The 26,959-nt window shown below is 40.9% G+C and overlaps 1 protein-coding gene across 1 annotated transcript in view; it reads right to left on the reverse strand.

The window, feature by feature from the left end:
- Positions 1 to 272: 272 nt before the first annotated feature.
- The window catches only part of SPTLC2 (serine palmitoyltransferase long chain base subunit 2), an 80,916-nt gene continuing 54,229 nt past the window's right edge, over positions 273 to 26,959 (reverse strand). The window contains exons 9-12 of the mRNA XM_080942550.1: positions 26,338 to 26,464; positions 9,265 to 9,400; positions 7,889 to 8,018; positions 273 to 4,950 (exon numbers count right to left, since the gene is read on the reverse strand). Coding sequence (XP_080798676.1) covers positions 4,831 to 4,950; positions 7,889 to 8,018; positions 9,265 to 9,400; positions 26,338 to 26,464 — 513 coding nt within the window. The 3' untranslated portion in view covers positions 273 to 4,830. The remainder of the gene's footprint in view (positions 4,951 to 7,888; positions 8,019 to 9,264; positions 9,401 to 26,337; positions 26,465 to 26,959) is intronic.

The raw sequence follows: 26,959 nt of genomic DNA on the forward strand, positions 1-26,959 counted from the left end.
ATTCTCCTGCCTCTACTTCCCAACTGAGGTCTTTTACTGTACTTCACTTCCTCAGGCAAGTCTTCTGTTACCCGTTTCTGTTATCATCTTTGGGTTTTCTGCTCAAGCCCTTAGTGGTCTGTAAAGTATGTTCACACACTTGTTCACCAGAGTAAAAGCCGCATTTGTCTCTTCATCACTGCTGGTCCAGTGTACTTGGTGGTATCAAGGTGGCCTGATACTTATTGGTTGAATGAATAAAGGCAGGTGTCTATTTCTGAGTATTTTATTAGGGCAAAACAATATTTATGGGATGATTCATCTCAAGTAGGTCCTCTTTAATTCTTAACATGCACTCTGAAAATTGATATCCTCTACAACCTACTATGTATAGCTTCACAGTCATCCAATATAAAGTGAAATTAAAAAAACAATATCTGGCAAGAAGGTAGGAGGCTACAGAAGAGTGATTATTTGTAAGACATTGCTAAAATTAAAAATCTCACATTCCCAGATGATAAGAACATTACAACAATGAAAAGGGTTAGCATCACAGTACACCTTGCAGACTCCAGCCTACAGTAAATGTGGATCAACAAGACCACCCCAATTCAACTCCCCCATAGACACCTGTTCTCTTTTCTTCCCCCATCCCTTATTGTTAGCTGCCTTATTGCACAGAGAGGGATCATCAAGACTGTGGGCATGCAGGCTAAACTAACAGGAGAAGCTTCCATGTCCTGTGAAGAACAAAATAGTAAGGAAGCTCTCAGTTCCAGCTACTGGATAAACTAATCCTGACATATATGGTAAAGGGGAAGGTAACTCCGCCATACTTGGTGGTACATCCTCTACTCAGCTAGAAGACCTACGCCACTCAATCAGGGTCTGCACAGGAATGACCTAGGACTTGTGCTGGACTTTGAGTTAGCTGGAGTTCCTTGCACATGGAAAGAGTGCAGAGGGCACAGGAAAGAGACACTGAACACATCAGGGTGCTGTTCTGGCAAGCACCTTTCATTCCATCTTCAACTGCTCCCAAAGGACAAAGCTTTAGGCATTGCTTCTTTAAAAACAGTGACACTGGGCAAGAAAGAGCCACAGCATTCTTCAGGGTCAGCTTACTATAATTCACCACACTAAAAACAGTAACAGTTTAAGGCCAGACTACAGTAAACAAGACCTTGCTCAAAGCTCCCCACACCAAGCTGCTCCTAAGGGTGAAGTAAATCTTCAGACTCTGCAAAGATGAAAATGCCCATCATTAGGACTTAAGAGGGTTCCTGTGTTTGTTTCCTTCCTAGAAACCTTTTAATCTATGGCAAAAAGCATCTCAGAAAACATAAGTCACTGAAGACAACAGAAATAGCCTTTTGAAGGCAAGACCGGGAATCACCCGAGCCCTGGCTCTTCTCTACCCCCTGAGCTGGCTAGAAGTGGAAGCACACATTTCATGTGGATAAGGCAGGGGGGAGGAAGGACATGCTTTTTTCCATATGGAAGGTATTTTGATTGACTGGCTTAGTGGATTAAAATGCCTGCTGGGTACTGAGTTTATTGTTAAGCAGCTAATAGCTCATCCATAGGTTCTGAAACTGGGGAGAGGTGGGAGCTATAGATTCTTTTATAAACTGACAAGCAGAATTCTGATTTTCATAAGCCCTTTCTTCATAGCCCCAGGCTAAGGTGATTTTACCTGTGAGAAATACTCAACAGCACAGAACAGGCAGAGAGGAAAACCACTGCTCTCCTTTTCCTGACTAACCTCATATTGGAAGCAAAGAGATATAAACACCCAGCTGTGTCTTAGCTAGAACACTGGAAGACCAGTGCCCCAGCATTAAGTCATCCTTTTTTGTTCTTTCTGGAGAGTTGAACTTTGTAGCACAGATAATCGAGAATTCTAGAAGATTCTCTTTCTTGCTTCTGTTGTCTGAGTATTGGGATTACAGGTATATACCCATACCTGACCTATAGCAACCATTTATTTATGTTTCTATGGGTTTTGTCAAAATACTGCAATTAGGTAGATTCATCAATTTTGAAAAACAGGTGGTGGCAGGTATCATTTCCTTCTTTGTCCAACAAATAAGCCAGATGTTTCTTGATTTTCTAAGATATATTACACACCAGGTAATGTGGTCATACCCTGCCAGGCAGAGACTCAGATATGGATGCCCTTAATAAGGGAAGAAACACGGAAGTGCATGGTTGTGCATGCAAAGAACAGGCTATCTGCCCTACAGCTCCCCAGCTGCTGCCCCAGCACTTGTCAGTCTTCTCTGGAGGTGGAATCCCAACCACCAAGAGGAAGCTATAGAGTGAGGAGTAAAGGATCAGAGGCAGATCTCTATGAGGATGCTCTACCCTTCAGCCTACGAGAGGGTGGAGGCCAGAAGTGAGGCCACCAGGAAGAAGCTCATTTTGAAAGCCTGCCTGGGCCAGAAGAGTTGAAGACAATGAATGAAAGGCCAAAGAGGGCTGGCTACTTTTTATTTTTCAAATTTTTAAAGTTTATTTACCTTTATGTTATATATTTTGCCTACCAAATCTTCTGCATGATTCTGATTATCTTCTGGTTCCTGATGTGAGCTATGAAATGGGGCTTACAAACACGAAATGAGTGAGGACAATGATAAATGAAAAGTATGAGGCAAAGTACAATCGGCTATGGTGGTGAAGGCTGACTTAGGAAACGCCTCCATCTGTCTAAGGCCCAGATTCCTACTCACTCTCAAGTGCCAGACTAATAACACTCTGTCTCCCCGGAATTTGGATAACCACCTATGACATGACTGGGCCAGAGATTTCTATTACAGATTTACAAATAACCAACCACATATAAAGTGTATAAACCATATTGACCTCAAGAAAATAGAGATCATGGGTAGATCACAGGGGTTTTGTCTCTTTAAAACAAACAAACAACAAAAAACCAAATAACAAAAACTTTAACTTAGTTACATTTAGCCCAAAATAAACTCTGCACCAACCAAGATACATACAGAAAAATTTAGATGCCTGCAATAGCATTTTAATTTGAAGTGATTTCATGCAAACTCAAAGACTAGAGGGCATGTTCACTGCTTAAGGTTTTTTTACTTTTGCAAGCCTTATGACTACATTATTACATAGTAAGTGATGTGCAAAATACTTGGTATTCCAGTGGGCTTCTACAGGGGGAAAGTCTGTCTGTCTGTCTGTTTCTCTCTCTCTCCCTCTCCCCCCACTCCCCCAGCTTCACTATGCAGCCCAGGCTATCCTGGAACAACTGAGATTAGCCTGTCTCTGCCTGAGATCTAGGATTAAAGGCTACTATGCCCAGCCTGTTCACCCATTTCTATTCTTTAAAAATTCCACATACAACCTTAGAAATCAGGGCTGAAAGCTCACAGATGACAAGAAGGCCAATGATAACAGATCCAGGGCATGAAAACAGCTTCACAAATGATATTTCTTCTCTTCTCTTCCATGTACCTGCAGCTGACAGGTCCTGAGAAGAACTAGGTTTGAGCATCTTTATCAGTAATAATAATTTTAAAGAATGACATACAAAATGTACTTCTAAACATTTCCCCCCTATTCTGTTCTTGATCTTTCCTTATAACACTTGATCACTACCAAAAGACAAATTCATCTTCCATACAATAAAGCCAAAAGTTCTTTTCAATTAAGCTTTGGTCAAAATAAAATAAAATAAAAACAAAAAAAAAAAAAAAAAATCAAACAAACAAACAAAAAAACTTTAAAATGGTGCTCTTCAGATGTGTTCTTTGGTCAAGCAGCACAAAGCTCTGGATGAAATCCCTGACCCAGTGGTGACAGGAAAACAGAGGCTATTCCAGTTTAAGAAAGAGGTATTTCATCAGAATTCCTCAAAGGGGCAAATACAATGGAAGCACAAGAGAAGCCAGCCCAGATGCCGGGTAAACTCTTCTTAGCACAGGAGGAGTAGGAGAGCCGGCCTCTGGAAGAGCACTGTTCAGGTAGGTCAGCTACACGGAAAGCTGACACCACTAATGGCGAAGCGAAACGTGAGCAAAGGACTGACCAACACTCACCTTTATTGGGTCAAATCTTAATCTGGACCCAGAACCAGCCAGAGGCTGTCATAACTTTGGACATGGGAAGCATTAGGGTTAGATCTCAGAGAACCAAAACACTGGATATATCTTCAGCCTCTGACTGACCATATGAAGAAAGATCTGATAATGAATAAATTATCTGATGAACAGAACAACAACGAAAAGAAAGTCCAGTCCTAGGAGGTCCTTGGCCAGGGGAAGTCAGATAAGCTTTTCAGCCTTGGTATCATTTACCTTAAGACTAAAGACAGAATGCTTTGGTTGGTTAACTTGACTGGTTAAATAGGAATTTCAAGGGGGGCAACCTCTGAGACCTAGGCGGGAAGTCAGCAGAAGGCACTTGCTCCCTAGGGAGAGGGCCAGTGAGTCTCAAGGCTGGAGAGCCAGGGCCTGAAGTAGTTCTTGATGGATCCAAGCCTATGAGGTGGCTGCAGCGGGCAATGCCTGTTCCAGAAGCCACAGGCAAGGGTCAGTGTGATTTCACAAGTAGAATAGTTATAAAATAAAACATTTTTAATGGACAAAGTAATCGTGTGTGTGTGTGTGTGTGTGTCTGTGTGACTTAGCAAACAAAAGAAGAATGTGAAGCAGTTTGTTTTTTTACTATTTACAAAATGCCATTTGGAGTGGAGGTGGCCACCTTCAGTAGCTTCAGAAATGTCTTTCACATAAAGTGGTCACTGAAGTGTGGTTCCTGGAATTGGCTCAGAAAGGCCACACACTGTCCTGGGAGGAAGTATCCCCCTCTAGGGAGCACCAGAAAGGCTCAGTCTTCTGTCTCCTCATAGGTAGTCTCATCAAAGGGCCTGTCCAGCAGGGGCACCAGTCGGTGGCGAGAGTACTTTAGCTGCAGTAGATCTCCAACTTCATCTATCTCCTTCAAAGCCTGAAGAACAGAAGAGAGAATCAGCCGGGTCCAGCAGTGTGTAAATGCTCTCCTGAGCAGAAACATCAGTGGCAAGATTATCTTGGTGGGACACACTGAATCCAAATACTCAGGAAAGATTGCTCATAGCTGTGGCAGGAACAGCATCTGAATAAGAAACTCAGGCCCAGCTATGAAAAAGGACTGTGAGTATCTACGTATGTACTACAAAGGCTACAATTCTTAGGTGTAATGTGTTTGTAGAAGGAACAGGCTTCCTGTTGGGATTATATAGCTAGAATGCACTCCCTGGTTCAGCAGGTTAAAGGCACCTCTACAGTCTCACAACCTGCGATTAATCCCTGGGATCCACAAGTAAAGAATCAACTTTTCCAACTTTCGCTTTGACCTCCATATGCAAATCATGGAGTATTCAAATCCACTCTCAAACACACAATAAAAAAAAGTATACAAAGGTAGTGTAAAAGAAAATGTGGATTTTAGAACTGCTTACCAGCATAAAGGTAAGTAAATGCTTCCACGTTGCCTACCTGAGTCCTGATGTTGCGACTACAGTGGGGCCTGTTCACACCCTAGCCCTGAACCTGTGACCCTCTGTGTGGCCTCCCATGTGTTGGGACTAAGGTCTGCACCACCATGCCTGGCCTGAGACTCCCTTTTCCTTTGGTTACTGCTGGAATCTGGAAATCTAATGTAGCACAAGGGTATTTTACCTGACAGCTTTGTCAAGACCATTTATTAGCTAACAGTCTTTTATACTGTGTATGTTCTATACAAATATACTCTAAGGATAAGATGGATTCTTAGGAAATGTTATGATGCTGAGTAAGGAATAAATACTCTTGGACAGCTGCCCTCCCTACGCTAATGCCCTGTTCTTCCCATTTTTCAGGACAGCTATATTGACTCTGTATTTTACATGTTGATTCTATGTTTTACAACACACACACACAAAACCCAATTTAGAGAGAGAGAGAGAGAAAGAGAGAGAGAGAGAGAGAGAGAGAGAGAGAGAGAGAGAGAGAGGAACCATGAATTTGAACATGATCAAGAGCAGGGGACAGGATAGAAGGAGAAAAGGTAAGGAAAAATGATGTAATTATAATCTCAAGAAAATATATATATATAGTCTTACTATCTAAAAACCAAATTCTAACTAGGAAAAAAATGGGTTCAATATACTGGACCAACCGGGTAATATCAGAATGTGAAATAGGCTCATACACAACACCTGCAGTTTACAATACTGGAGTACCATACGGGTCACTTAAAGAAGGATCTATCACTACTATAGTGTCTTTTTTATACAATTCTTTTTTTTTAAGATTTATTTATGCATGTGAGTACACTGTAGCTGTCTTCAGACACACCAGAAAAGGACATCGAATCCTGTTACAGATAGTTGTGAGTCACCATGTATTTGCTGGGAATTGAACTCAGGACCTCTAAAAGAGCAGTCAGTGCTCTTAACTGCTGAACCATCTCTCCAGCCCCATAAAGTGTTCTAATAATTAAAAAAAAAATATTTCCCCTTGTTTTTGTTTTGTTTTTGAGAAAGTATGTGTTACTTATCCCAGGCAGGTTTCAACCTCCTAAATACTGGGATTACCTAAGGCATACATTGTTATGTCCTGATCAGGAATATATTTTTAATGAGAGAAATTTCATTTTGTAGATGCAGGAAAGAAAGGTCAAAAGTCTTTAGCTGTTAAGAAACAGAAAATGTTAGCCAGGCATGGTATCATACCCCTTTAGTCCCAGCATTCTGGAGATAGAGGCAGATGATGTCTTTAAGTTCAAGACCAGCTTGGTTTACATAACTAACTCCGGGACAGCCAGAACTACATAGGAAGACGCTGTCTTAAATTTAAAACAAACAAACAAAAAAAAAAAAAAAAAAAAAAAAAAAAAAAAAAAACAAACAAAAAAAAAACAACAAAAATGTCAATGAAATTGTTTTAGTACTTAAAAAAATAAGCATTTACATAATTCTTTAAGATTAGCTGATCTTAGCTGGCATCATGACACATGTCTGTAATCTCAGTGTTGGGGGAGCAGAGTTAGGCAAGTTTCTGAGTTGTAGACCAGCCTGTATCCAACAACAACAACAACAAAAGCACAGTATTAACTCAATTAACTCAAAAAGCCCACAATGAAAGAACTTGCTGTATGTGTGGTGTGTGTGTGTGTGTGTGTGTGTGTGTATGTGTGTGTGTGTTGGGGAATGTCTTAGGGTTCAAGGGGACACCCAGCAAGGTTCCTCTAAGTGGAGCTGGGACCAAGGCTGGAGAGATAGCTCTGCTCTTCCAGAGGTCCTGAGTTCAAATTCCAGCAACCACATGGTGGCTCACAACCATCTGTAATTTGATCTGATGCCCTCTTCTGCTGTGTTTGAGGACAGCAACAGTGTAATTTAAAAAAAAAAAAAAAAAAAGTGGTGCTGGGACTAGTGTGCAGCAGCCGCACATGGAAGAAAGGCTTATAAGTATATTACATTAAAAATTTAATAGTGGTAAAATTTCAAACCATATCAGAGGAGAAAGTGTAAATTACAAAAAACTGGAAAGAGACCCGTGGCTTTATATTCCATCAGGAAGGAGACAACAGTGCAGATGGAGGCTGACCCGAGTGAGGAAGCTTATACCTACAATGCCAGCAGCCAGAAGGCTGAGGCAGGAGGATCTATTTCTAGTGTGGATACATAGAATTCTCTGGCAACCTTGACTACTTATTGAGACCCTATCACCAAACAACACAGGAAGTTGGACAGTTCTTCGGAACTTGGTTTGGTGGATGATTTGAAGATTCTGCAATTGCTTAGAAACGGCCATTTTCCAATGCCTGTCACTGTCTCAGCAGCCAGGTGCCTGGTGCTCAGCATCAGGTGATTAAACCTTCTGATACACAATCTCTTTCAGTATCTATCAATGGTACTTACCGTGTCTAGTATTTCTTTGGTATGAGCCGCTGACAGGCAAAATCTGGCTCTGGACTCAATGATTGGGGTAGCAGGAAATCCCACCACAACTACACCAATGTTCCGCTTCAGCATCTCTCTTCCAAAGGCGCTAAAAGGGAAAGCAGGAAATGAGACCAGCGATCGCAGCTGGGCATGGTGACACAGCCCTTCAATCCCAGCACGTGCTCCAGGATAGCCTGATCCACACTTAGTTCTAGGGCAGTCAGGGCAAGACAGAAAAAATCCTGCCTTGAAAAAGAAAAACAAAAAAACAAGCAACACATGCACGCACAAGAAATAGCAGCCAGTACCAGGTCTTACTGGCCTGGGTATTTGATGACACTTAAACACTTAAAACTGGTGCTCTAAAAGTTCTGTTTATCCAGTTCTGTTAGGCATTCCTTCACAGAGGTGGAAGAATGGAACTAGTAAGGACCAATTCTGATAAAGTTCACTGTAGATGATGGCCTGTTCCTGAAATGAAATAGTGGTTAAGATTTCAAAATAAGGGCTGGAGAGATGGCTCAGCAGTTAAGAGCACTGTCTGCTTTTCCAGAGGTCCTGAGTTCAATTCCCAGCAACCACATGGTGGTTCACAGCCATCTGTAATGGGATCTGATGCCCTCTTCTGCTGTGTCTGAAGACAGCTACAGTGCACTCATATAACAAATAACTAAATCTTAAAAAATAATAATAAAAAAAGATTTAAAAATAAATCTGTTATACCCTCAGTTCTCTTTCTAGTAAGTTTGGAAGCTGTGAGGACAGAGGACCTGTGTAACTGTTCCCACTAGGGTGGCTGGCTGACTGGAATTGGCTCTCTAGACCAGAAATTTACAAAACAAAACTAAAAAACCTACTTGGGACTAAAGCTGCCTCTGGGGCACAGGCTGTTTGAGGCTCTGTAGGTCAGTGGTTACCCAAACTCCAAACTGTTATACAGCAACATCATTACAGTTGCCATCTTTATTCTACATCTGAAGCTTGACTAAACAGTGATTCTAACTTGGTTTTGCTTTGTTACCAAATTAAGCTCTCTGTTTTATCTTTTTGTTGGCTACTTGACTCATTTTTATTCTTCCCTTAATTTGCTCACAGTTTGGGAATAAAAAAAGACCCTGTCCATGACAGGTATGGGAGTAGCACCTTTAATCCCAGCACTTGGGAGGCAGAGCTCAATATAGTGACAGCTAGGGCTACATGGTGACATTTTCTTTCAAAAAGGCTTGCAAACAAGAAAAGAAAAAAGATCCCCACCCATGTAGCCACACAGGAATGTCAGCTTCTTCCCCCACTCCAGCCCCCATATATCCTGTCTAATGACAGACTGGTTTGTGACTTTCCACACGATGTACCCAATTTTGGCTGGCATGTAGAGCATCAAAGGCACCACCGGGGAATCTTCATTGCCATAGATGATGAACCCCATTTCCTTCAGGCGTCTCCTGAAATACCTGGTGTTCTCAGCCAACTGTTGAATACATTCTTTTCCTAGAAAAGGCCAAAATAATGCTAAGGAGTAGAAGAAAAAATATCTATTTGCCCTGCCCTTTTATCTCATTAGGTCTGTTCTTGTTTTCAGGTAACTTTTACTGTGTAGTCCAGGCTACCCTTGAACTCTTGGAATTCTTGCCTCAGTTTCCCAAGTGCTGAGATCACAGGAATGTGCTACCACACCCTTTCTTCCAACATAAAGCAGTCTGCACACCAACCTGCATGGAATACAAACAGAAATGTGCTTCCTCTGCATCCTGTTGTTTGTCACTCGAGCTGCTGATAGCAGAGTTGAGTTTGTTTTGGCGCTAAGGAATCAAATCTAGGATCTCATACTTGCTAAACAAGCGCTCTACCACCAAACCTGCCACAGCCCCAACTTGACAGCAAGTTTTATAATAATGTACAAAATAAAGTTCAATGGCTATGGACTGAAGGTGTGGCTCAGTGGTAGAGAACTTGCCTAACATAGGCACCACAGAAATAAACAACCCCTTAAGAAGAGAAAGACACTGTGTCATTCTAGCATTTCTCAGTCAGAGCCTCACCGTACACACCCTCAACAGTGCAGAGGACACTTTTCCCCACCATTCTATATGTTAGGAGACTCACGGAGCTGGTACCTTGCTTATTGCCACCAAGTACGAAGAGGCAATGCCAAAAATAGAATCTGGGCCTCCCAGCATCAACATCATTTCAACCAGCCAAGGTGCAAATGCTTTCACAAATCTGAACATTTACACTGCCAATCAGACCTCAGAATTTTGAGTCACTTTGTATTGCTAGCTCCTTAAGACCTTTACCAGATAGCAAGGGCCTATCTAGTACAAAACCTATCTAGCTAGTTTCTAAAACACAAGTTTGTTTTATTTTGTTTGTTTGGTTTTGGTTTTTCTATGTAGCTTTCAATGTCCTCATACTCGAGAGAGGCGCTGACTTCTACCTCTGGTGGGATTAAGATACAGTTTCTAATTTCTAATTGAATAAATAATTGGTGAAGTGCTGACACCACATTATGATCAGGTGGCCAAACAGCAATAGTTTTGAAGGATTAACTTGTAGATAAAAATATCATTGATAAGAGAAGGCTACTCATGTTTGAATTCAAGGATGATACAGTTCATAAGTTTATCAACCAATCAGATGCACAGGTAACTCAAATGCCCTTACAGTTAGAACACTGACATATCCACCACTCGTGGAAAACTATACTAGATAAGCTGGACACACACAGCTCCAAATGAATATCCTTTATATATATATGATAATTCCAAGTTGATCAGAAAAAAACATTGAACTTTAGAATGGACTAATCATCCTGAGCACCAAGGAACACTAGTCAAGTTACACATGTACCTTACAAAGAACAAGAGCTAATAAAAGGTATGTTATATACGGATTGTGAGAACTGGGTTCTCAGAATTACACATCCTAATTTCTAGCAATATGAATAAGATGCTTGTTTAACCTTTTAAAAACTTTATTGCTTGGCTGAAAGAAACTTTTGTGACAGGATTTCATGTTTTAGTCAGGGTTTTTATTGCTGTTAGGAGTATGCACCCATAGGAAGGCAACTCTTTATTTTTGCATGTGGGGTTGGAGATTAAGATGGTGTTTCTTTGTGTATCCCTGGCCATCCAGGAACTTGCTCTGTAGACCAGGCTAACCTCAAACTCAGTGATCTGCCTGCCTCTGCCTTCGGAATGCTGAATGCTGGGGGGCTTGCTTACAGTTTTAGAGGTTTAGTCATCCATCAACATGGCAGGGAGGACGGTGAGGCAGGCATGCTATTGGAACAATAGCTAAGAGTTTCAACATCTTGGTCCACAGGCAGCAGGAAAAGAACCACTGGCCTGGCATGGGCTTTTTGAAGACATACTTCCTCCAAGGTCACACCTTCTAATCCTTCTCAGTCATCAAACAGGGACACTAAGCATGCAAATATATGAGTCTTTGGGGCCATCCTCATTAAAAATACATATATTCCAGGTATCAGAAGATAACCACGAATTTCTGATCCTCCCGACTGCACCTCTGAGTTTGCACGTGTGCCACCATGCCAGGTCTAATGCAGTGCTAGGTATAAAACAGGGCAAGCATTAAACCAAATGAACTACATCACCAGCCTCTTCCTTCACTTTTAGAGGATGCTTCTACTTCCACTCTTGCCTTAATACTGAGACAAGATTTGCCTTCCTTCAATAGAAAGCTGGACAAAGTACAAAATACAATGGCTGTCAGACACAGGGCAGCAAGAGTTGAAAAATGCTGCTTCAGAGAGAGATGAAAGCAGGATGAACCCTCAGGTACTTAATATCTAGAGGCAAGTTCCAGGCTACTACACAGAAAAGGTGGACTTGTCAGTTGAAATCAGAATTGGAGAGGTCAAAGTGACTAGGACTTTGCTGGGCAGTAAGTAGAAGGGGAGGGAAGTAAGCTTTGGCAGGACCTGAACTGCACGTGCATGAGATGGAACTACCAAGGACTGGGAATTCCTCCAGAAGGCAGTAGCCCCAGCAATCCCCGGCACTTACAAAGAGTTCACAATAGTTATTTCACCCACCAAAATGGGAGATAGCACAGTGCGCACAATAGCCCACAGGACAGTCATTTTAGTAGAACTAAGGTAGCGCTAGAACGGGCTGGGTATGGTGGCCCATCACTTTAACCCCAGTGCTCTGGAGACAGGGAAGCAGAGATCTCTGAGTATGAGACCAGCCTCGACTACAGAGCAAGTTCTAAGACAGTCAGAACTATTACACAGAGAAACCCTGTCTCGAAAAAGCAAAAGCAAAAAATTAAGTCTTGACATACTTTAACAAACCTCAAAGCAAGTTTCAAAAGGATTCTCCACACACAACCTGGTGTGGAGAGCTTTTGGGGCAGCCTTTTAGGAATTTGGCAGGAATTTGACATTGGGCTAGGACAAGAAAGTAGGCTCAAGATGAATACAGCTGAGGAATGTGTTCTTTGTATCTTGATGGGTCTTGTTAAGACCCTGAACACTGTAATCATAAGACCTTTATTTATGACCCAGAACTGACCATAGTTTTTGTATGTACTTAGAATGATATAAAAGCAGACTGGATTCCCTCCCCCACCCCCACTTCAACCTCAGCACTGGCTGGAGTCATGTTATAGTGTTGTCTAATTGTCATTTTCTTTTTAATCCTCGTTTCCTCCTTTCAGAACTGTTGACTGACTGAGCTTGCTCAGCCAGGGGACATGGGGGTGTTTTGAGGGCTGATGAAAATATTCAGTACTGACTATGGTATGGTTGTAAATTATATGTATTTGTACAAATTTGTGGAAATATATACTTAAAGTTGGTGAGTTTTTTTATTGTGTGTAAATAATACTTCATTAAAACAAGCTTAAAATTGAGTGACATATTTGTGCATTAGTATCTTTTTAAAAAATTATATGTAACACCTTTCGTCTTATCACAGGCCTACTAGCCCTATCACCAATCAACCAGCCCTTTACTGAGGTTTAAATATGAAATGTCCCCACAACCATGGCTTTGTATGCTTGGCCCCTAGCTGATGGTGCTATTTTAAGAGATTCTAGAGTGGACTGGAGAGACGGCTCAGCAGTTAAGAGCACTGACTGCTCTTCCTGAGGTCCTGAGTTTAATTCCCAGCAACCAAATAATGGCTCACAACCATCTGTAATGTCCGTTGTGTCTGAAGGCAGGGATAATGTATTCATATACATAAAAATATTTTAAAAAGAAAGAAAGAAAAAGAGATGCTGGAAATTTTAGAGGAGGTGGGACTGAGTTGTAGAAAGTAGGTCATAGGACAGACATGCCTTATGCTGGACGCCTGGCCCCCTTTATAGTCCACTTTGAGAATTCTTTCCCTCTTCAATTGCTTATATCAGGCATTTTGGTCACAGTGGCAAAAAACAGTTACCAATATACCTCAGTCAATAAATTGTTTTGTTGTGTGGTCATTCTAAGAAAATAAAAAACTATCAATAGTTTTATTGTTGCTGAATAGTATTTCATAGTGAGGTTATACCAAAATTTTGTTTGATGGTATATACAAGGAGTGTATTTTCATTATGGTTGCCAAAAGATTCTTTTTTATAAAAGAAGAATTCTCTGGCTGGAGATATAGCTTAGTGGTAGAGTACTTGCCAAGCATACACTGAGAACACGGGTTCAATCCCTAATCCTTTAAAAATTTGGTATAGTAACATACACCTGTAATGCCACAACTTTGGAGTTTCAGGCTGGAAGATGATAGGCTCATGGTGGTCCTCAGCTATACAGCAACTTTGAGGCCAATCTAGTTCCATTCTCAAAAGAGTTTCCTTCCCGAAGTTTGAGCAAATTATTTAACACAAACTCAAATAAAAATGGACTTCCTGCACAGATATATATTACAACTAATTCTTAACCCTTGTCTCAGAGTGAACACAGGTGCAGGCCTGGAGAGGCAGCTCAGTGGCTGAGAGTACTTGCTTCTCCAAACAGAGGACCCAAGTAGGGTTCCCAGCCCCAAGGTCATGCAACTCAAAACTACCTGTTTCTCCAACTCCAGGGTATCTGATGGCCTCTTCTGGCCTCCTTAGGCTCCCAAACTCACATGGCATATCCTCAGAGACATATAAAAAATAATTTTAAGACAGTGACATGGAGAGTCCTAAGGTCAGAGTTCTTCCTATTTTCCAATCTTTTTTTTTTTTTTTTTTTGTCCTGGAGAAAATATAACTTCTTTTATTCAAGAAAGGGTCTCTTTAGTACAGTACTTAAGATATACTTGAATTTTATACGTGAATGCAATTAAATATGATGTCAATCCCTCAATGACACTAAAAAAAGATTAAAACTTTTTTACATCCATCCATCTATCTAATCTATCTATCTATCTATCTATCTATCTATCTATCTATCTATCTATCTATCTATCTATCTAAGTCTTCATGGTAACTGTTTTTATCTGCTAACCATCTAGTCATCCTGAGAATCACTATTGTGTTTTGGTTTTATTTTTTCCAGTGCTGAGATTGTAGCACAGTGTTTGAGAGCTGTCTGCCTCTGAGATCCTAGCTAGGACAGAACCTGAATCCCTTTAGAAATCATGGCCAGATTAATTTGAAGTCATTTTTATTTCTTAAATAGTTGGTTGAGGTGTGTGTGGTGCGTGTCAGAGGACAGTTTTTGGGAGTCACTTTTGGCCTTCCAACTTCATGAAGTCTCTTTTGTTTCTGCTACGGTGCTAAGCCTTGAGCTCAGGCCAATCCCACTTAGAAGACAACAGCATTTTCACTACACTCTGCAGCTAGTGTTTTTAACCACCCAGACATTTCCCTGGCCCCAAGATCTTGAAGGGATGGGAGTGGGGGAAAAGGGGATAACATTTGAAATGTAAATACAGAGAATATTTTTAAAAAATAAGGTAATTAAACAACAAAATATTGTAGTATACACTAGACACAGTTCTACACAAACATACACATACACTAAAAAACTAGAGCAAATCTGCCAGCTTGGGGCTAACTTCCACAACAAGGACCAATACCTCCTTAAAGCTCAGCTAGAAAAAAGTCCTGACTCATTCAAGTGCTGTTGCTATGAAACACCAGAGTCCAGTAGCAAACTACACACTTGTCATCTCCAAGATGATGCTGTAACAGGGTACTAGAACACCAAAGCCCCCTTGGCTTTCAGCAACCTGGCTCAAAAACATAAGAAAACACAGAAAAGGAGGTGTGGCCTGGCCTAAGGCTCGATCGATAGGGCGGACTTTGGGAGCTCACAGAATATCAGATACTTAATGGTGAGAGAAACTGAACAGGAGGGAAGGAATGACAGGAACTATTCTACTGGGGAAATGTGCTATTCTTTTTTTTTTTTTTTTTTAAATTTTAGAAATACTTATTTATGCTGTGCCGTGAGACACATACCAAGACCCCTTCTGTTTCTTTCTGTTTCTTGGTTGCCCAGCTCTGTGCCACTCCAAGTTCCCTGTATTTGCTTTAGAAACAGTATCTGTGGCTTGAAACACTGAGATTGTGAGCAGAAATAAACCTTCCTTTTAAATTGCTCATGTTGTGTATTTTGTTGCAGCAAATTCCATGAACTCAGAAAATCCTACAGATCTACACGGATCTCTTGCAATCCTGATCTCCAGTACTGCTTCTTTTTTGTCTTTTTGATTTTCTGAGACAGGGTTTCTCTGTATAGTCCCGGTTGTCCAGGAACTCACTCTGTAGACCAAGCTGGCCTTAAATTCATAGAGATCCACCTGCCTCTGCCCTTGAGTGCTGGGATTAAAGGTGTGGGCCACTACTGCCTGACTAGCAATGCCTTTCCTCTTGATCTACCTGGGTCACATTTAGCTTAACCACTTTACTAGAAGATTGGTGAAAAGACTGGAAATTCAGTCAATAAGAACACTGGCCATAGAGTGAAGTGGGTTAAGTTCAGAGATAGACAAGCACTATCCAGGGACTCTGGTGATTAATTACAGAAAGCAATGAAAGAAAATCTGAGGGGGTTTCTTGTCTGGACAACTTACAAACAACACTGACTGGAGATCCGTAACAGAAGGAAAGCAGGGACCATGGGGCAAACTAACTGTAAGGGCTGCAGATCTAGAAACCTAAAATTCATTTAGGGGAACCAACAAGGCTTTGGAGAGTAAAGATGCTTTCTGTCAAGCATGATGACCTGTGTTTGGTCCCAGAAAAAAATTACTCAATTCCCACACGCACAGTGGCACACACATACACTCATGTGTATGTACATATCTACCACATATGTGTACACATATACTTTTAGTCTCCCTTTCAAAAACAAATCTGGAGGCTGGAGATATGGCTCAGTGGTTCAGAGTACTGTCTGCTCTTTCAGAGAACTCAGGTTTGATTCCAGTACTCATCTTGTGGCTCACCCATGGGATCTGATGCCTTCTTGCCTTCAAAGGCACTAGCCACATACAGTGCATAGACATACATGTGGGCAAAACATTCAAACACATACTAAAACTAAGAAAATTATAAGAATTAAAGTCATTGTGAGTGAGCAGAGGTCAGAGACCGTTCACTCTCAAAGACTCAACAGAAGACTATCCCACTTAATTGTCATCTGGAGACTCTTCCCCATTTCTAGTTCATTGGCACACTCTCGGTTCTTTTACATTTTTAATATGTGTATGAGGACACAAAAGGCATGTGTGGAAATTAGCAGACAACTTGTGGGAGCCATCTCTTTGCTTTCACAATGTGGTTTTAGGGGACTGAACTCAGAGGCAGGCACCTTTAGCAGATGAGTTATTCTGTAGCTCTTGGGCACAATCTTAATGTGTAACACACAGCCACAGCCACCTTAAAATGCACATTCAAGACTTATAAACAAATTCATATATTTACTTGAAATCTTGCTACTTTCCTACTGGCAGGCACAACTAGTTCCCCTTCTCTTCCGGGAATAATATCCTGGTGATAATAACCCATATAAGGCACTCGCCTTTACAAATGTGAGTATTCGGAATGGCAATCAGATGACTTGTTGTTCTGAAGACCACTTATTCTCAAAATGATTCCTGTGTTGAGACACTTTAAAACCTGGGACAGGAGGGGAGAAGACAGCTTAATTGGTGCAGTGTTTTCTGTGCAAGCACAAGGATCTGATTGAGGATCACCAGGCCCCCCAGAAAAAGCTAGGCACTGCACTGCAGCACTAGCCTGTGATCCCAGTGCTAAGGAGGCAGAGACAAGGGATTCTGGGGGCTTTCTGGCCTGGTAGTTTAGCTGAACTGGTAAACTCTAGGTTCAGTGAGAGACACCCTGTCTCAAGAAATAAGGTGGAGAAGTAGGGATGTAGCTCAGTGGTAGAGCACGTGTTTAACATGTGTGAGACCTTGAATTCACTTCTCAGTGCCATTAAAAAAAAGAAAGAAAGAAAGAAAAAGAAAAACAGGAAAGGCTACTGAAATGGCTCAGTGGGTAAAGAGCTTGTATCCAGCACTCCTACAGTGAGAAGCAGTGCCAGGAGAATCCCTGAAAGCTCACAGGCAGGTAACCAGGCACACACAACAGGGAGACCCTGTCTTAAACAAGGTGAAGGCAAGGACCAACACCTGCATTCCCATACATACACACAAGTACTTACCAAGAACAGCAGCAAAATTTAGAACAACAAAAAGAAATTTTTTGGCCATGATCTGTATACATTCCTATAAGAACAGGTAGTTATGTTGGAGGGGATTTTAAAAGCTAAATGAGGACTAAAGCAAAAACAGTAAAATCTTGTCTGCAGTGGTGGCAAACATTTGATGCTTGTTAGTATACTTCCTGCTTATCTTATGAATCTCATTGTTGGACTGAAGTCACTTCCATGTCATCAGAAATATACTGATAAGAAAGATTAAACGTTAAGAAACTTCCATTCCATAATTCTCACATTTAGATGATATTTAGCTATGACCTTTGTAGAACAAGATTAAACTTAACAGTCTTTCTGGGTCAGCACATTCTATACACACTGTCACAAGTGCACACACAGGATACACAGAGCCCCACAGTGTCTATGAAATGTGAAGACTGGGAGACCAGTGACAGTGAGCACACAGCTCACTTGGCCTTTAGAATGCAGACTTAGATTGAACTCCAGATCATCACATCTAAACGTATCATAAAGCAGCAAGTGTTCCAGAGAAGGGGGCAGGTGGGGAAAGAACATGTAAAGAAAAACAATCAGACTTTAAATTGGTAGCTAAACTCTGTCCTGATGATTTTCTGACAGTATCTCAAACTCCATGAAAAACAAAGCCAAAAGAAATGTTAACTAAAATGCAAGGCAAACTATAACATGTTCCTCTTACATGGTTTCATATAAATAGCACATGGGAAAAAAAAACAACAAAAAACTCTGTTAGCTACTTAAGAGCCCAAAGGAAAGGAAATAAATGCACCTCCAACAGACTTATTATAAATATTATAGTGTCTCTGTGAAGCATCTTGTAAAAGGGTATTTGTAAAGGCTTCCAGGAAACAAGAGTTAATAGTTTTGTTAATGCTGGAGTAAAGGGGTGAGAACCAGGTTCATCAACTGTGAGCCCTATTTTGCTAGACTGGATATCAAGCATCAAAGTGCTCAGCTAGGGCCACTGCCAGACTAAAGGACATCAAAGCAGGCAGGCCTGCCTCTCCAAGCCCCGAGAGCCAGTTCCAAAGCAGCCCCGTGGTTTTCTATCTCCATAAGAAGGAGAGCAGCTTTCACTAACGGTGGCCGGGAAATTCCTCCCACAAACAGTTTATCACCCCCTCCCTTGTAGTGCCTTAATCCTTTAATTCGTTTCAATGCCAAAAAATAGGATTTCCTGAGGACTGCCACAGGATGTGCAACAAGCAGCAGGGGCAAGGGCTTAACGTTGTTGATTCAATATAATCAAAAGTTTAGCAGAATGGTTGCTAATGCACAGTCAGTAACACAGGGCCTTGAACAAAAGAAAAGAAGCCAAGAGCTTTTGAAAAAGAATAAAGAACCAAATTTTTAAAGGGTGCCAAGTCATTTAGTGTTGAGTCCCTCCCCGTCTCCCCCTCAGACCCAGAACCTTTAGCAAGCTAGACAAGCATTCTACCACTCAGTCACCCCCCTAGTCCAGGACAGCCAGTCCTAACATAGAACACAGAGGACACTGCTACTTCAGGCAGAACAAAGGGATGAGGCCCGCACACTGTTCACGGTGTGCCACACATCCACCTCAGTCCGGAGGAGCAAAGAGGGCAACTACTGAAAAAGGCTTGCCTGAGTTTAAGGAAGTCGTTTCCAGGTCAGAAGACAAGGTAGTTAAGTTAGTTTACAAATAATGAACATAAAGGAAAACATTCTACTGTGGCCAAGTTGATTTGTGTGTTATTTACTAAAACTTTGGGATTTCCAATTAATAGTCTACAAAAATATGAGTAATCAAAATGGGGAGGGAAAACAAAAACCAACTCAAGCAACCTCACCAATCCTGACCACAGGCCTGAATCCACAATCCTTCCCTAGTTGACTTCTGAGCCCCTCCCGAGGTATGAGAAGTCAGGGGCCCTAGGTAGTCAGGCATCAGAAAATGATAAAAACCAGCAGCTGAGCTTTACTAACAACATCTCATTTCTTGCCCTCCAATGTATTTTTCTTTTTTTACAGTAGAGTGGTTTTGGTTCCCTCTGATGTAAACAAGCTTTAAAATCCAAATAAATAACATGTTAAGTCTTATAAATGCTAGCTTGCTTTCTGACTGAAGTGTTCTTTAAAATGCCATGAGCCTGCTGACAGTAAGTATCAGGGGTCTGAGTAAAACATGCTGCAATCCTTTGGGGCTAGGGGTGGGAGACAGAATCCACATAGCTCAGGGTGGCTTCGAATTTCCAATCCTCCTGTGATTACAGGCATTCAGCTGGCTTAGAAACCTCATTTTTTAACAAATCCCTCAGCAATGGTACTAAACCCAGGCTCACATTGGGTTGCTCTTGTACCTTATTTTAAAGCTTTCTTGCATATGAACAAAGGCAAACACTACCATGATAAGATGCCTCTGGTGTAAGCAGGGACTTCAAGAGTGTACTTTCATGAAATCCTTTTGACACTGATGAAGACTCTCTTCTTGCACCAAACTGACATTAACATCTTCCAAGACTTTTCTGACCAAATCACACATTAGATTCCCCTGTCTTTGAGGAGTCCAGTTTGGGTGAGAATCCTGCCAAAGCAGATTAGAAAAAAATCCCTTGACTGTGGTATTTTACTGTTGTGTGCCTTCAGCAAAGACTCTGAAGGTAAAGTACCCTTACACCGATATTTCCTCTCCACTGATTTAGACCCCTTTCTTTAACAACAAACTCCTGTATTTCCTGGTTGGAGTCAGAACTGAACTCAATTAATTGTTCATACCTAGGACAAGACCTCACTGTAGCTAGCAATCTCTGCACCTATGAAGTCTGTCTTGTATTAAAGAAGCATCATGGAGCTAGAGGCAGAGAGCTGGTTCACTATACGCAAGGCCTGGGTTCATTGCCCAGCAGTACAAAAGACAAATTTGTTTTAAAAGTAAAAGCATCACTGATAAAGTTTCTTCTTTAACATTTAATACTGTGAAAGTAGATGACAGAACACACAGATCAAACATTTAGAGAATGAGAAAGGTCACAGGAAGCAATTAATATAAACTCAACCCTTAGGCATATCTTCTCTCTCTGGTTGGTGAGCTGTGAGAAGATAACTGGCCTCTGTATCTTGTTACTGGTATATACAAAGTAGTTGTGTACCAAAAGATGAAGGACTCCTGTGACCAACTCTTCTAGACAAAACCCCCAGAAACAATTCTGAGGGAAAGAAACAATGTCAATCAATCATATTGTGATGTACAAAGTTAGATATGTTCTTCAAAACAGACTAGGTCACAGCGATCACAAACTCAAAATGATGAGAAGAAAGTAAAACTATGTGTTAGCTCAAATAAGCAAATGAAAAAAAAATTGTAGGAAAAAAATCTTTAAAAATAAACCTGACTATAAAATAAAGCTACCAAATAATTAAAACAGAGCTAAGGAAATTGACCTGTTTTAGTCCTTGAATATTTAAGACTTAGCCTCCCCACAAGCATGCAACCACATTTCCAAATGAGGGCTCTGGTTCAGGGCTCCTTTCCTACCTCAGGGGAACCCAAATGCCTTCTTTAGGTTTTCTACTAAGAACAATGTTCCATTTAATGGCCAAATGTAAATCTGTTCAAAGACTAGCTTTGAGCCTCATACTTGCGGGCATCTTAATAGCCAGCTTCAAACTGACTGGAAAAAGAAACAGAAAAGTTTCTTACTATAAAAACTGTTATTTGCATTTGGATTTTGAAAAGGAGATAGTAGAAGAAGGGAAAGCTCTTGGTAAAGTGGCTACTGAGTCAGCAGAGGGAGGAAGTAGGCAGTCAAATGCCCCCACCCTGTCGATGTCATTTGTCAGGCTGAGCATTCACTAGGAAAACTGGGTGTTTTGTGGAAAATCAGCTGAACAAAATAAGAAAATTAGAAATAGGTCATAAAACAGTTTGCTTTAATAAAACATTAAATATGGCCAGAAGTAGAAGCCGATGGATTAAAAAGCCACATCCTATTTAGAAACAAGGTACAGAGAGAACTTGCCCCACATGTGGGCTCAATTTCCTCACCTGTAAAGTGGTTTTAATGCTTACTGATTTTAAAAAGTTAAAGCCATTGGTTAAAAGGCCTTTGTGTTAGACAATGAAACAGAAGCAACTAATTTATAAAAGGATTTTTTCCCTTTAATTTTTGGTAAGTGACAAGAGACTCCATGGGAGGTGGGGACTTAAGCAGGTTAGATCAGAGTTTGCTTCAAATAATTTACAAATTAAGTTTCATGGACGTGGTGTGGAAGGCAGAGAAGGGTGCAGGGAATTAAGAAAGGAGCAAGGTGAAGCAAGGAGAAAGCTTCCGTGACTGAGACTAGTTCTTCCCAGGCATCTCACCCGGCCAACTCTGCATGGCTGTTTTCAAAGGCACAGAGCACATCTTGTTCAACTCCAGCACAGAGCTGGTACCAGCCTGATAAATGCTAACACAAACATGTCTTGACAGCAGTGCTCTAGGCACTAAGTCACAGGACAGGGGGTCTGGACTAGAGCTCAGCACTGGAGTAACTGCTCTAATGTGCAAGGTAGGGATGAAACCATTTACCAGGAAATTTGCTCTGCCTTTTTCCTTCTTTTCTAATCACTGCACTTTGCTCATTACCCCTGTTCCCCCACTGATCTGGAAGAGTTTCTACACAATCTCCATTAAAACATAATAAGAAAGGAAAAAGCAGAAGGCAATCGCTCCTGGGCTTGGAAGGCAGTGTTGGGGTGGATCAAAAGTCCAGAGCAGCACACAGTTCTCTACAAGATCATACTGATGCTTCTTCAAAGACAGAGTAGTTTCTATCTTCTAAATTAGTTGTTGACAGTTCCCTGGATCATTTAATACCCCATTAGCAAGTCTATTGCTGGGTTAATTCTAATGAGCCAAACCTAAGTTTAATTAAACTTCAATCTACCCAAGTTCTACACCACTCACAGAATTTACCTAGGTTCTTTAGAAGGGAAGTGCAGTGATGTTTTCCAAATGAAAAACAACTTGTGCAATAACTGTAAAAGCCACCTATTAAATGTATGTATCCAATTCACTTTGTCTTTGATCAGACCATGATGGCAGCATCCAACTACACAAGCAAAATACTGTATACAAAACATTAAATTATTTTAAATCCAGCCGCAGTTATGGAATTTTAAAAAAGCGACTTAGTTGATTTTTATGGATATTTTGATTCATGAAAAGATCTTGCTTGGATCTAAAATCCACTAAAGAATATGGTCAGTGAGGCATGAAGAGCAAGCTAGCTCCCCAAAATTTGATGGGCTTTTCAGAACTTGCTGGGCCTCTTCTACTCACCTGCTCTTGATATTGCCACTGGAAGAGAGCCACTAGCAGCACAATTTCCATTTATAAAAATGACAGTAATTCTAGGGGACGTGGGCAGGGCTGTCCAGGAGGAAGGACACAGGAGCTGCAAAGGTGAGCAGAAGTGTAGCCCATCCTCCCTGGCTGCTGCTTTCTGAGCAGCACTTTCCGAACAGCAGCGCAGACTACCTCACCTTGAATCTCATTTTAAGTAGAATTTAATATACTTGATAATTTTAAAGCTCTACTAAAAAAAATAATACATTCACCTAGTAGCATGCAATTTTAATAGAAATAAAAATGCTCTCTCCCCAGCTACCTACTCCCAGAAAACAGTGCTGGGTTTTCTTTCTGCCTTTCCTGGTTTTAAGCTCCACAATGTTAAACTACTTGGTCTTGTTCTATCATTCCTCAATGGAGTCTGGGAAAAGTATTCTAGAACACAGTCTTTCTAGAGTATGTTTTCTCTGTGAATCACCACCAATTTGCATGACATTACTATTTCTAATTCTTTTGGCTAGATACCTTCATAAATTTAAAAGCACAAATGTTAGATCTTGTTTATAAATTTTTAGTAAAGTGTTGATTTTTTTTAAAGAATAGCAACAGTAGTGGGAGAGTATACTGAAGCCCTGAGGAACTTATTGTTGTTCTGTTTAGCTGTACTACAAGGCCCAGGCTGGCCTCAAACCTTCAGCAATTATCCTGCCTTAGCCTTCCAAGTATTGGGATCACTGGCATCTGCTGGTACACTTGGCTGGGAAAAGAATTTAGAAGCCTGGAAAAATGTCTGACAAACTCATTGAAAGGTATCCAATCTAACCTTACAAGCACAGAGCAGAGATACACACAGATCACTCTGTGGTCCTAGTGACAGGTCAAAAAAGCTAATAACCTAAACATCCATCAACAGAAGGGACAAAAGGCTGCCTGAATACTCTGGGATGCTGTAAAACTGTAAACAAGTAACTGAGAAGATCACCCCCTACACAAAGAACTCACAATGTGATAAACACAGCAAAATGTTCTAGAATCCATACAACATGAGTGACTTATGTAACATTTAAAAACACAAACGATAGGGACAGTCCTTATTACTGGAATCTGGTCTATTTCTGCAAGTGGAGTAGAATGTAAAATTTCAGGTAGCAGAACCTACATGGCATTATTGAAAATAGAAAAAACTATATTGTGTCCTTGACTCATTCCGTATTTCCCTACCCTGCAAACTGTTTAAACGCTATTAGACACTCACATAACTATCTACCTGCTCTCAGCCCTGCAAAACTGAGAATAGCCACAGACTTTCCAATGACAGACAATACAATGTACACTCCTCTCCTTAGTGTAGCACTGGAGTCAACAGACCCTCACTTGGCCTTTCCTGTGAATGTAGTAAAGACTGCCTTTGCATTGAAGCTCCTCTGCTATCTTCATGGGCATTTCAGTATACCACAGGGCATGCTAAATACTGTAATAATACCGCACAGCACATTTTTGGTGTTGTTGCTTTTTGAGACAGGGTTTCCCTGTGTAACCCTGGCTGTCTGTCCTGGAATTCAGAGTGCTGGGATTAAAGACAGGCACCACCACCACCTGGCAGCACAATATATTTTACAACTTAAGCAGACGGGTGCCAAGTCCTCTGAGGAAGGGCTGAAGTATGGCTCATCTATTCTCCATAGCCTCCTGCTCAGACTTATGCCCATTTACTATCAATTTTGATGATATCCAAGAAAAGCTCATGACAGTGGGTTGACTGAGTTAACTCAAAATTTTCGAGTTACTACAGCAAATTTAACAAGCCTTCCAATACTCAGTGAAGAAGCTGACAGACAACCCCAGTCCCCAACCACCTGAGTTGTTCTAGCAGTGGAATCTTCTAATCTGGTCCCAGATCTGTGAAGTAAAAATAAGCTGTAGTTCCCTAAGTTCCTAACCCATAGAATTTGTGAGCATTACATAGATGCCACACAGCTAAGCTTTGGTGGTGGCTAGAGAGGCAAAACCTGGAAAAGAGGCGCTAATTCAACACTTCATGGAGGTGATAATATTCCTAGTTACCATATTTCATTTTCTCATCACACATATTCGATATGTACAAATAAGTCATTTATCCATAAGTACTTCATCATAGAGATCTAAACTAAGAAATTACCAATATTAACACTGATAGCTGTTAGGTTTTTCTTAGTCTAAATCTATGTACCAAACTAAATAATCTGTTTAAACTAGTAAGGCACTGTCTCTGAATACATGTATATCTCATATCCAAACATATTCTCTCACATCAGAAAGAAAGGCAATAAATATGTTATTGTGAACTTAGGAAGCAACTGGCATGGCTCCTGTGCTGTGCAACATTAATGCTTTCTTCATGAACAGGCAAATGCATAAAACCGGAGCTGATAACACTATTTCCAAAAGTCTTTTCATAGAGATAACAAGAATCTTTGACAGATAGGAACAAATATAAAGTCAGTTTGGGTTTCAGAAAAGTCTTAGTCAAAACCAGACAACCTACTTACATGGTTCCAATGGTCCCATCTACAGTGCCGTGTACTATACATGTCAATCTACAGCGCCATGAAGAAGCCAAGGCAGAGAATGTAAAATCTACCACACCCACAGTGCCTCAGAAACAGCAAGAGAACAAGTTAAAGTATCTATCATGCTGATAGTAGAAAACTTGGTTATCTTTTTTTTTTTTTTTTTGATGAGTAGAGCCTCAAGATACATAGCTAAGGATGACCTTGAATAATTTCCCATTTCCAAAGTGCTATGATAATTTCCTGTGTCATAAGGTCCCACTCCTACAAAGGCTTTTAAAAGTAAAAACAGAAACAGACTCATTACCCTCCTTTCATAGTCAACACTGCCCTCTGGTGATACACAGTAATAAACAAAGCAACAGCTTTTACTTTGATTTCAGTTATGTATCTGCATCTCCTTGGATACACATCCCACCAAAGACAAAAACAGATTTACGATGACCTTCATTATGCATTGTTCATTAAACTAGAAAGTTTAAAAAGGTTTGAAATCAAATCATTTACTCTGGAAACATGCTATTGAAGACACAAATCACTATATAGTGAATTACATTTCCACACAAAACATGTGGTTAAGACCCTGAAGGGAAATGTCCTAAAGTTAGAAGCACAGTAGGACAAAAAGAAAGGTCTCATCATGTGTAACTCAAGCATAGTGACACACACTATTAATTCCAGCACTTGGGATGCAGAGGCTGTGAGCTCAATGCCAACCCCTGCCTATAATGAAATAAGGAAGACAGGAAGTAGGGAGGGAGAGAGGAAGTTCTGCACAAGGGAGCCAGTATAGTTATCACAGTGTATTTAACACACTGAAAAGCATTTGTTGGAAGCCCGACTCCTTATTTAGGGAAAAACCTTAACCAAAACATCACAATTGGCTGCTAAGGTTTTTAACTAAGTCAAGGAAAAGCTTCGAAAAAGACTTACCAAGACTGGTTCCATCCTGCCCCATGATGCACTTCATGGAGGTGATGATCTGCTCTATCACAGGTGGTGACATTGACGTGGCGTACACAGCACTGTGAGAATGTATGCGTAGGTAGTCTATCAGCTCCTGCAGAAGCAGAGGCAGCATTTAGAGGCCGTTCCTGAGTACACAGGCATGCAATTGCCTTCCTTCTAGGTGTTACTGAACTCTTCCCTTCAACAGCCTGGTGCAGAGCTGAAACAAAAGGTCAGCTAACACCAGCAATGCTCACAGCTGGCCAACAAAAATGTCAGAAACAGGACAACGCCCAAGGTTAATACTAACTTGCTTTTTGACAATGATTTGCTTCTAAGTGTCATTTGTGTCTCATCCTATACACATACTGCCTGTCTGTATACTCAGAAATAACAATTTGTCCTAGGCTAGGAGTGTATCACTCAGTGACATAGCACACAACTGGCAGGTATGAGTTCAGGTGAGAACAGCTCTTAGCTGCTAAGCCAACTCTCCAGATCCTCATTTAAATATTTACATAAATATTCATGGGTTGAAGAGATGGCTCAGGGGTTAAGAGCACACTGACTGCTTTTCAAAAGGTCCCGAGTTCAATTCCCAGGAACC

This window comes from Micromys minutus, assembly GCF_963924665.1.
Source record: "Micromys minutus genome assembly, chromosome: 1".
Lineage (NCBI taxonomy): Eukaryota > Metazoa > Chordata > Mammalia > Rodentia > Muridae > Micromys > Micromys minutus.